This window comes from Eucyclogobius newberryi, unplaced genomic scaffold (assembly GCF_026437365.1).
Source record: "Eucyclogobius newberryi isolate DKJ021-1_F unplaced genomic scaffold, fEucNew1.0.hap1 SCAF_4, whole genome shotgun sequence".
Lineage (NCBI taxonomy): Eukaryota > Metazoa > Chordata > Actinopteri > Gobiiformes > Gobiidae > Eucyclogobius > Eucyclogobius newberryi.
The window spans coordinates 19,243,518-19,255,697 of record NW_027316056.1 but is presented as its reverse complement, the minus strand read 5'-3'; the positions used below and the strand labels follow the sequence as shown (position 1 = coordinate 19,255,697).

General features: G+C 42.5%; 1 protein-coding gene across 1 annotated transcript in view; it reads left to right on the top strand.

Moving 5' to 3' along the window:
• Positions 1-12,180, top strand: part of pkd1a (polycystic kidney disease 1a) — a 66,686-nt gene that overhangs the window by 28,546 nt on the left and 25,960 nt on the right. The window contains exons 12-26 of the mRNA XM_072462278.1: positions 381-531; positions 1,772-2,034; positions 2,914-3,282; positions 3,402-3,884; positions 3,960-4,091; positions 4,666-4,841; positions 5,315-5,445; positions 6,739-9,341; positions 9,413-9,616; positions 9,700-9,996; positions 10,088-10,512; positions 10,620-10,770; positions 11,241-11,393; positions 11,592-11,732; positions 11,812-12,133. Coding sequence (XP_072318379.1) covers positions 381-531; positions 1,772-2,034; positions 2,914-3,282; positions 3,402-3,884; positions 3,960-4,091; positions 4,666-4,841; positions 5,315-5,445; positions 6,739-9,341; positions 9,413-9,616; positions 9,700-9,996; positions 10,088-10,512; positions 10,620-10,770; positions 11,241-11,393; positions 11,592-11,732; positions 11,812-12,133 — 6,001 coding nt within the window. The remainder of the gene's footprint in view (positions 1-380; positions 532-1,771; positions 2,035-2,913; positions 3,283-3,401; positions 3,885-3,959; positions 4,092-4,665; positions 4,842-5,314; positions 5,446-6,738; positions 9,342-9,412; positions 9,617-9,699; positions 9,997-10,087; positions 10,513-10,619; positions 10,771-11,240; positions 11,394-11,591; positions 11,733-11,811; positions 12,134-12,180) is intronic.

The following is a 12,180-nucleotide window of genomic DNA, read 5'->3' as shown; positions in this document are numbered from 1 at the left end:
TAAAAAGCGGTATTAAGTCAAAAGATAAGAGCGCATGAAGCAAGACGGAGCAGCTCCATGCCTGCGCGGTCCCGGCAAGAGCGCGCCCCCGTTTCCCTTTCTGCTGCGCACCTTTATATCGCAGATATACATTTTAAACCTGTTTACCACATTTCCTCCAGCTTGCATTTTAATTAAAATCACAATTTGAATTAGAAATAATTAATTAGAAATACACCAAGACAACTAACCATCCTGTTTCATTATGTTTATAGCTGTCCTTTAAAATGAGTTAACAAAATGAGCACTGGTATTCATTCTTTGTCAGTATCATCTTCCCTCTTCCCCTATGTGGTTTGTAATTGTAATGTAATTGTTTTTTTTTTTTTATCTCCTCTCAGGTTCTGTTGTTTCCAGCTCTTAACTTTGTTCACGCCGGTCGGTTGTCCTCACTAGAAGTCGTCACACAGGAGCTTCACACACAAGTCCAAGTTCGTTTCCAGACCTACAGACCTCACTGCCACCACCCCGGCCTTCACCTGCTGCTTCCCGGTGAGTATCTCAAGAGTTACTTCTTACGCTCGCACTCTTAACACCTCCGCTCGGCAGGTGTCAAGAAACGTTTATGCCACCTGATCCTGTCCTCCAAGACTACGCTCCTCGCTCACCTTGACCGAACATGTCTGAATCTGTTAGATGCATCTCAGAAGAGGAAGGGTAGAAAAAACAAGAGAAACTAGGGCAAAAAATAAAGATAAAACTCAAATGATCAAGGTTATCTCCCACATGAGCACATCTGCTTCAAGACAGAAAGAGCCCTGCTGTTACTGTGTTTTTCTATAGATCTCAAAGAAAAAACATTCAGGTTCAAAAGCTTAAAGCACAAGGCCTGTTTTTGTATAGACTAAACATGACAGGGAAACAACAAGAATAGAACAGAACGAGACAAAGAACTGAGGGAAATTTGTCCTGGACTTTGCCACATAATAACATACATTCAATAACACCAAAGATACAGTATATTTTCATTCTTAAAGATAGTATGGACTATTTTTTTCAGCAAATTTTTTATCATATTTCCTCGTGGCATGGATAAATCATTTGTCCTGCCACGTATCAATCATAAAACGCACCTACCGCTCACCTGCAGTCGCGTCAGGCTCGTCCCCACGTTTCCGTGTGCCTAAGCGCATGGATCTATCATAATATACTTCCCTCAGTGTACGGGGCAAAATGAAGACGGAGAAAGACAGTTCGAGCTGACGCAGAAGTGGACAGAAATCTACGGGAGACGAGAGATGCGATGCGCTCCGTTACGCTAATAAACAAACGCACGTGTGTGTTGTATCGGTCCGCACGGGGGAGTGCGCATGCGCACTTCCGCCTGCGTTCTCAAATCGCCGAAAAATCGTCCATACCGCCTTTAAGTAAACAAATATATATTAAAGTACATTATGCTTGTTTAAGTAATTTAAAGTTCATTAGTTGAATTGATGTTAGGATAAAAGGTTAAATACAAAGTTAATTATACTATACTCTTATACTATATATAAATAACTGCACCCACATTGTTTTTAGTGTGTATTAAGTGTATGCTTTAAGAGTTAAACAAATGCCAACTCATGATAAAATCAAATATTTTTTTAATAGTTATTTTATAAAGCCTCATCCGTCTGCCTGGTCACTGAGTCCACATTGCACAGCTGACAAAAAGCATATGTCTTTTTAATACGTAATGATACGAATTTATTGATGCTTTCTAAAATGATGTATTCCTTACCTTTGGTGTCAGGTTGCGGAGGTGTCACCTGTGCACCTGTTGCCGTTTGCGTACCCATTGATTCTGGAGCCAGAGACCCCCCGTCCTGCCCACCGCTGCAGCAGTGGTGTCCTTTTCAGCAGCAGTGTCTGGCCCTGTCTGTCCCGTGTCCGCCATCGTCCTGCCCCAACTGCTCCCAGGCTCACCGTTTAACCCACGGGCTGCTCAGGCCTCGCTACTTGCTGCAAAATGAGGTGGTCTTCACTTTACAGGCGGGACCCTCTGCCCACATACAGGTAAGCATATATTCAAATGCGTTTGGAAAATAAACAATTTTAGTGCAGAACGCCGCCATTACATAATGCACAGATTGTAATTGTCATTTTAACTTTATAATAATAATTATTATTTTTTTTAATTAAAGCCCACACTCTTTATATTGGTATCTTTGTTTCGTTCCTTGGCCAAAAACAATAAAAGACAGACTTTGAGACAGCCTTCATCAACTTTTGAAGTACCTCCGCCAGCCTTGCTGACAATAATATATCAATAGACAGATGCAATGAGATTAACAAATGCACTGTATTTAAAAAGATACAATAAAATGGTTAAAAAAACAGCAGTTGTCATGAATGATGTTGAAATTAGGTTACTAAATAAGCGTGATTATTCAAGTCAAAATATAATCGTAAGGAAAAAAAAAATAATTGTCACAATTTTAGGAGCAAAATAAGGTATTTTTATTTCTAAAAACATAAACTTTATTTTGTTATTCAGAAAGTTTTATTTTGTAAAGCTGGTCCCAATCCTGAGGAATATATATTATGTGTATTAGAAAATAATCATGAATAATCATGTTTTCTCTCATAATAGTAGCTCAAATGTGATATTATAAGATAAGATAAGATATGCCTTTATTGTCCACACATGGGGGAATTTTGGTGTTACAATGCAAGTAGATACAAAGGGAAAGGACAGAGAACTTATTGGAAGTTTAAAAAACACTTTTAATAGAAGAACTCTTGGTGACATCCCTTGTTGGTATGTATGCAAAAATAATTATATCACTACATTTACGATAGTTAGGATGGAAAATATGAACGGATCAGTCAATACAATTTACCATAAATTCCTGTCATATTTTTATTAAACAATGCAAGTTTTTTTCCCCCCAGATACAAGACCAACTAGAGGACCTCCTCGTCTCCCCGGGTGATGTCTTTGCCCTACAGCACGACGCAGGCCCAGGGTCCCTCCTCTGCTGCCAGCACACTTCAAACTCCCCTTGGCACCAGTCGGTTTTAACCATAAATCAATCAGAGTGGTTTTGGTTGAACCACACTGGAACACATGAGGAACACGAGGCAGGCCGTATCCCAGACCCTGAGCTGGACGTTGAGGCACTGGTGGTGGATGGCGAGGGGCGATGGATGACAGAAGTGGTTTGTCCCGTCAGAGTTCTCTACACAGGACATAGTGAGACCCAGCTACAAGGAAAACATCTGATGACTGGTTTAAAAGAGCCTGGCCTTTATAGTCTGACGGTAAGACAACAACCACTCAAGACTTATTTGGTTTTTGTGTTGAATGAAATACTTTTTATTTGTCCAAATTATGTTGTCTATCATTAGGTTAACAATCTTGTAACCCTTTGCTGTTGTAGGTATATTCTGATGAACCGTCCTACCCAGCGTCGGACACATGTTTGCTGCGAGTTGTCCCTCCTCTGGGCTTAACCATCATCCACCCAACACTTCAGAATGGATCCGTTTACCTCCAGCCCAATGACACTCGGATACTTCTACGTGTCCAGTCTCGATATTCAACCAGTGCTACTTGGAGTTGGACAAATCACACTGTGACCTTCCTGCCCACCTGTCCCTCTGAATTTGTGTCCAGCCCTGGTCTCTGTCAGCCCAGTCCAAACACAGGGTCCCAGGCTGAACCCACTGGGCTCAGTCAGTACGCAGTGATTGATCTAGGGCCTGGACTGGAAGTGCAGGAGCCGCCCATGCAGCTGAAGCTGGAGGCCCATAACAACGTGACAGAGGCCAGTCTTTCTGTGGCGGTCCACCTGGAGGCTGCGCTGCAGGGACTGATGGTGCAGCCACACCCGGCCCACAGAGTGCTGATGGAGTCTGTTGTGGTATGCCTTATTTATTGAATGTTAAATTTAATATTTGAGCGTGTTTATATACAGTTTTATTGTATATATTTTCAGAGCTACACAGCGTCTGTGCAACAAGGATCTAATCCTACTTTCAAATGGACAGTTGATGACAAACCTTATTTCACCTATTACAACACTGTGCTCAATGTGATTTACCAGCATGCTGCAGTCTACAAGCTCACTGTGAGTGCCTCTGTTCTTTAACAATGTCACCGCAATGTTCTCAACTTAAAGGCGGTATGGACGATTTTTCGGCGATTTGAGAACGCAGGCGGAAGTGCACTCCCCCGTGCAGACCGATACAACACACACGTGCGTTTGTTTACTAGCGCAACGGAGCGCATCGCATCGCTCGTCTCCCGTAGATTTCTGTCCACTTCTGCGTCAGCTCGAACTGTCTTTCTCCATCTTCATTTTGCCCCGTACACTGAGGGAACTATATTATGACAGATCCATGCGCTTAGGCATGCGGAAACGTGGGGACGAGCCTGACGCGGCTGCAGGTGAGCGGTAGGTGCGTTTTATGATTGATACGTGGCAGGACAAATGATTTATCCACGCCACGAGGAAATATGATAAAAAATGTGCTGAAAAAAATCGTCCATACCACCTTTAAGTTGCGTCATTACATATAATATAATACACTCATGTGGCTGTGATCTTGTGTCTCATAATATAGACCTTGCATGTATAACATGTATAATGTCTCTCTTTCTTCCTCTCTGACCCACTCTCTTGTGTAATCCTGTTTTTGCAGGTGACAGCCATGAACCATGTCAGCACCATCACACACCACTTTAATGTGACTGTTGACCGGCTGGTTCCCATGGCAAACCTTTCAGTTCGGGGTGTCCCGGATGTAGTTCCCCAGGGCTCCACTCAGAGTTTTACCACCTCGGTGCTGCTGGACATGTCTGTGACTGCTACTTTTCGGTAAAAACAGTGGGGTGATGGACAGACACTCGGGTTGAGTGAAGTTTAATTGATGTCATGTGATGTGTCATGTTGTGAAAAAGCATTAGACACGCTTTCCTTGATTTCCTGCCTAATGACACAGTAGGGTATCTATAGTTTTCTCCCTGTTATTATCTCCTTGCTCGTTGCTACAGTAATCTTAGCTGCAGAGTCCTGGATTTACGGCTGCGTGGTTAGAGCAGATTGCTGACTAGAATTTTCCCTTCTTTTCTCACTGGCCTTTTCTTTTTAGTTATTTTCCTCATGAAGTCCCACCCTCCTCACTCGGGCCTCTGCAGGCTCACATCCCTGATCCACTGCAGCTTCCTGTGTTATGAGTTTCCACTTCTCTCTCCAAGTCTATAAGCCTTTTAGTAACTGGGAATGTGTTTTTATTGTTATTACTTTTACCTATTCTCAAAGTAATCATAATTATTATGTTTTTGCTTTAGTTGGTGCTTTGGCGACGGTGGATATAAAGAGTTTGAGTACAAGCCTCCATATTCACTCTCTTTGCCAAGCCTAGACTCTCCCAATCAAATCTTACTCATTAACAACGTCACTTATGTCTACTCTCAACCAGGTATTATTTTTTCAACTTTTTGAGTGTTGTGTGAAAAAAAGATGGAACATTTGACATAATTATTCGGATGAAGCAGTGAAAAGAAATTGGAAGTATTTTTTTTTCTATTATAATTATTGGTGGTGAACATTCAAACAGCACAATGTTAGGCTAATTGCCTCCATGGAGACAGGCAAGTGATATCACCAGGCCAACTTATAGCTCAAAAATGCATGTTTTTCCAAGGTATTTTAGCAATAAAACACTTGTGCCAGACTGTTGAATTTTCCTGGCAAAGCAATAGCATCCTAACCTTGCCAGCAAGATGAATTTTCATGATTTTTGTGAGTTCACAAACTCTTGAAGAATCCATCTTGTTAGGCTCCCGCTAATTCGTTTGCTGTCGGCACCAGTGGTTTAATCAGCCAATCACATTACAATTAATGCCCACAGGTGGGACTGGAACCAATCACAGAGCAGTATTGTGGTTTGGGCGGAAGTCAAAAGAAGCTGAACCTAAACAAACGTGGCTCTGAACACTAGATTTAACACATTTTAGATTATTCTCCTTTTTCCTTCCTGAAGATTTTTGGCGAGAGCCTTCCCAGATTATTCATGTGAAGAACTCAAGTCAGAGTCAGACACATCAATCTGGCGTGAGACAAGTTAATAACATCCTTCTTCCCACCAGAAGTTACATAGAAAAAAACAAGAGAAAGTAGGGCAAAAAATAAAGATAATAAAGGATCAAGGTCATCTCCCACACGAGCACATCCGCTTCAAGACAGAAAGAGTCCTGTTGTTACTGTGTTTTGTAAAGTATATACTGTAAAAACATTCAGGTTAACAAGCTGCTTAAAGTACAATGCATGCTTTTGTATAGACTAAACATGACAGGGAAACAAAAATACTGTAGTGGGTGATAATAGAACAGAACTGAGGGAAATGTGTCCTGGACTTTGCCACATAACAACATACATTCAATAACACCAAAGATACAGTATATTTTCATTCTTAAGAAAACAGATTTAAAAATGTATAGGAGAGTGCATTTGATATTAAAGTGCATTATGCTTGTTTAAATAATTTAGAGTTCAGTAGTTGAATTGATGTTGGGATAGTTTAAAAGTATTTTTTGGCCCATAGGCTTTATTCAATAGGACAGTGTAGTGTGAAATAGAAATGAGGCTAGGGAATGACATGCAACAAATTGTCGAGAGCCAGATTGAAACAACACTGCGACCACAAGCAGCATTACACAGTGCACCTTTAGTCACCAGATGAATAAATGTATTTTCTCATCTCCTTCTGCAGGGATTTACACAGCCCTAGTGTCTGTGTCAAACCGTTTTGAAAACCTCAGTCAGACCATCAACATGAGCGTCTACAGCATCCTCAATCATGTGGACATACAGACAGAGCCACAGCTGCTGCTTGCGGGCCAACCTGCTGAGTTCGAAGCCCACCCTCTGCCCTCTCCATACGGGATTCAGTACGACTGGCACCTCGGCGATGGCTCCGCTCCGCTGCAGAGTCGGCGGGTGAACCACACCTACACTCAAAGTGGGATCTTCAATATTTGTGTCATAGTCAACAACACCATAAGCTCTCTGACCACGTGTGCTGACATGTTTGTGTTTGAGAAAATTGAACACCTGATAGCGAATACATCCTCTCCTTCCGAGCTCCACTGTCCTACAATTGTGTGGGCTCATATTTCATCAGGCAATAATGTGACTTGGACTTTCTCAATGGGTGACGGCTCTATCCACACTGTTTCTGAACCTTATATTTCGCACCACTACAACTCGGATGGCAACTACACAGTGAATGTTACTGCTTCAAATGCCGTCAGTGCTGCCTGGATAATTCTACCTGTGCATGTGTTTGTCTTCCAAATTAACCACATTGAACCAGCGGCATGCATTCATGAAAATACTTCTATTAATTTCCTGGCCTTTGTCACAGGAAATTCCTCAGCTCACCTTTACGAGTGGAAATTTGGAGATGATAATACCCCAAGTGTCCGACTTGGAAATCCTCAAATCTCACATACCTACATGACAAGTGGGAACTACAACCTCACTCTATCAGTTTCAAGTGGTATCAGTAATGCGACCAAGGATGTGTTAGTATGTGTGGAACCAGCTCTGCAAAACATCAGTTTCACCCCTGAGAAATCACACTACGGCGTTGAGGATGAAATTTGGTTTCAAGTGCGAGCAGAACCCAACTTTAATTACAGCTATCAGTGGGATTTTGGTCAAGGCGATAATCCTGTACTGGTTGTAGGATCTGGAAATGTGCCCACAAAATATACAAACCCAGGCCATTACATTGTGACAGTCAACGTCTTCAATAACATCTCCTTTCTCAACACGAGCATCGAAATTGAGGTTCAAATGCCCATTGGACCAATTGTAATTTTACATAATGGCACCAAGCACAACAACCTGACTTTGAGAGAACCATATGATTTCCACACAACCTCTTTAGCCACCAACGTCTCCTACACGTGGCACTTTGGCGATGGATTTGTGCAAAGCGGTCCAAGTATCGTTCACGCCTATAACGTTTCAGGAAATTACAATATCACTGTAACAGCAGTGAACACAGTTAGCAGCAATCAGACTGTCTTGCCTGTGGTGGTGCTGGCTCTGATCAGAAACCTGACACTTAACTCAAGTTTGATCAATGTCCCTTTAAATGCATCTGTCAACTTTGAAACCCACATGGATGAAGGGGACGGCGTGCGCTATTCATGGATTTTGTGTGACCACTGCTCCTCAATTGCTGGGATAAACACCATGTTTTACACCTTTCGATCTGTTGGTACATTTACAATCATTGTGATAGCAGAGAATGACATTAACACTACACAAGCTAGCATCTTGTTATTTGTGCAGCGCGAGCTGGAAGGGCTGTACATTTCGCCAGAAGATGAAATCGGTGGTATCGGTCCAATGGAGGGATGCTGCTATGCCACAAATCGCACACTCCACCTTCAAGCTGGGTTGAAAGAAGGAACAAACATGACGTTCACGTGGAATTTGATTAGAGTGCTTGAGCCTCTCTTGTCCGTCTACAATGTAAGTGGTAAAACTGTGGAGCTGAATGTCTCCTCTCCTGGTCCTTGCAATATTGTCTTGCGGGCAGATAATCTTCTAGGCCACCTGGTTGTAAATCGGACTATCAACTTTCTTGAACGAGCGGGAATGGTGTCTGTGAAAATCAGCCAAAACCCTGTTGCAGTAAACACTCCCATCAACATGAGCGTCTTAACAAATAAGGGATCTGACTTACAATACCGCTGGTCCATAAACAAAGAAGTGCTACAGTGGAATATGCCCTCAAAGCAGCTCAGTTTTGACACTCCTGGACTGAAATCAGTTGAAATAGAGGTTTTGAATAATGTTAGCTCAGAAATTGTGTCAGAGACTATCCTGGTACAGGAAAACATCACTGGGCTAAAATTTACAATAAATTCGACAGAGTTAATTTACGCGTCAACCGGTTATATTGTGTGGCTACAAGGGGAAGTGACCACTGGCACCAATGTAACGTGGACATGGACAGTTGATGGACAGACGAAAACGGGAAACAAAACATCTCACATTTTTCTCGAACCAAAACAAACAGTTATTTCACTAAAAGCGTCCAATGACATCAATGAGCAAGTCGTGGCCAAAAATATTGTTGTGCAGAAAATGATTACTGGGCTGTTGTTAAAAGGTAAACGATTGGTAGCTTTGGGCGAAAAGGTGGAGTTCACTGTGACGCTAGCGGCTGGTACGGATCCTCAAATTGATCTCAGCATCAATGGAGAACACATCTTATTTATGCGACCAAACCAAACCTTTGTCCACATTTTCACAAAAGTGGGTGTGTACAAGGTTACAGCCACAATTCACAACCAGGTAAAAATTAAATCACAAGTCATGAATTAGGATAATTTTTGTGTAATTTCTAACTTGTGATTGTATCGTAGGTCACTCTAAAGAAGAAGCATAGCCTGCATGTCACTGTGATGGATCCTGTCCGAGGCCTGTCCATAAAGGATTGTTGCCCCACAGCCATCGCAGTCGGAGTTAAGAAGACGTTTACTGCTAACATCTGGACAGGCAGTAATGTTAGTTTCCTGTGGACGTTGGATTTGCATCATTTACACAAATTTACACATATGAGCAAAGAGGTAACTTTTTACCCGTTTGAAATTTAACATACAGCATCACAATGAGGAACTGCATTCAACAGTTTAATTTACTTTGACTGTAGGTGTCCTACGTGCCAGAAGAACCAGGGATTCTGACCATTTATTTGAAGGGCTTTAATAGCCTTGGTGAAGACATTATCACTAAGGACATTAAGGTGCAGAACCTCCTCCGTAGTATGGTCGTGTATGCAGCGCCCCGGCACACTTTTATCAACAAGACTGTTACTCTGATGGCCTCTGTCATGCCCAGACACACTCCTGTGGACTGTCTGTGGGAACTGGGAGATGGATCAGCTGCTGTTCAGGCTGACACAACTATTAGCTATATTTACAAGCAATCTGGCCATTATCTTGTTCAAGTATGTTTTATATTGTTTTATTAGGCATTAATATCATTATAGCTACCCATGTCATACATAACTGACATGTTGCACTTTCTCTCCCTGCCAGGTGAACTGCAGTAATCAGGTGAGCTCGGTGTTGGGTCAGGTGGAAGTGAATATTACTGTGTTGGAGTGTGAAGAGCCGGAGGTGCAGGTGGTGCAGGCCCCTCGCCTGTCCATCTGGCGAGCCCAGCCCACTCTGGTGGAGGCCTTTGTGGATTTAAAAGGTTGTCTTCGTTATGGGGAGCAGTACCTCTGGCAAATCCTTGCTGCTCCATCCTGTGGTAATAGCAATGTTGAGCAGGTAATTTCTGAGCCATCGCTGCCTGTCCCAGTAATCGACCTCCCAGATGTGGACACGCGGCGCCTTCAGCTGTCGCTGCCAAAGATGTCCCTCCCAGCAGGGAGCTACTCCTTAGTCTTCTCTCTGTCGTATGAAGGCGTGCCCCTGAGGAAAGCAGCCTGTCTGCAGCTCAGTGTCATGGCGGCCAGGTATGTTTACAAATTATTTTTACAAAATAATTTGTAAAACTGTTAGGAATGGTAAGATTTTATTTGGTTTAACAAATACATGGTTAATTATCCTAATTTTCCACCAGGCTGATGCCTATAATTGAGGGAGGCACCTACAGAGTGTGGTCTCGGAGCCAGGACCTGCAGCTCAGTGCAGTGCAGTCTTATGACCCCAACATGGACCCAGACAGTCAGTCCCTGCTGGAGTACACCTGGAAATGCATAGGAACCTCAGAGGTAACACATTAGAAGTCATAAGAATGTGTTTTTGGCATGTTCTTTGGCTTGCTTTTTTGAACAGTTGTATTTTCTTAAACATTTCCTGTTTAGAGATGTTTGTGTGGGATTATTTCACTGTTGCCCTTCAAGGCAATGTGATTTTGGGCGGTACAAAATAGATTGAATTGATTAACAGTACATGTGTTATTTATAGCTGTTTTATTTAACAAACAGGCTGCTTGTGCATTCTGCAGTGTTTGATTTGACTGGCGAGGCGTACAGAGATAATTTAAGCGTTAATGGGCATCCTCCACACCCTGACAATTACACTCTCAGAAAGCAAACAATCACACATTACATTTACCGAAGTAAACTCACTCTTCTAAGCACAGCCTGGGTCTGTTTTATCATCATCAGTTATCACTTTCTGTTGCCTCCAGACTCCAGACACTGAAGAGTCTTTGATGTGTCTAACTTCCTGTTTCCAGGGGCCAGAGTACTGCTCCACTCTGAATTTTGGATTGGGGTCCAACGACCCCGTGCTTGGCATATCAGGTGTTGAGCTTGAAGCAGGAGTTGAATATACCTTCAAATTGACAATCAGCAAAACTGGCATGGCTCCAGAGTCTACCACACAGACTGTAAGAAATTTTGCATTGACAAATAGAACTAGTACATCATCAAATATATTATATATTTTGTACTTTTGCAATTGTACTAACAATTGCAATGAAGCTTAATGTAAATACATAGTGTATTTAAAAAAAACACACAGTTCATAGACAAAGTATTTGAATATGTTTTTCAAACAACCAAAAGATGTGTTTTTGTGTTTGTAGGTGCTGGTTCAGAGTGGCCATATTCCCATGGTGTATCTGGAATGTGTCTCGTGTAAGGCTCAGTCCTTTTATGAGGTCAGCCAAAACTCATACGTCTACCTCAAAGGGACCTGCACCAACTGTAAGGGTTTTCACAGAGGGGTAAACACACTTTTTTCTAATTGATGATAAACCATGTGAAAATGATAAGCAGTCAGTAAAACTTGTGTTTATCTTTCAGCGCTGGACCGCCATGACTTCTCAAAATGAAACTCTGGTGCTGGACTCATCCTCCACCACAACAGGAAGTGATGGCATGCACCTGGTTCTGAGGCAGGGCGTCCTGCGTGAGGGAGACTCGTACAACTTCACTCTGCATGTTACAGACTCAGGATTGGATGGGGAGGGCGCTGCGTCCATCACTCTACAACGCAACCAGCCCCCTGCTGGTGGGGAGTGTCATCTGAAGGCAGGTGGTGAAGCAGGAGTAGACCACAGCATCGAAGATGGTGAAATCTGGAGAATACACACACTCGTGGACCGGGTTCACTTTAACTGTTCAGGTAGATACTGTTCAAGACCTACAAATCTAATTTGTACAACACATTTC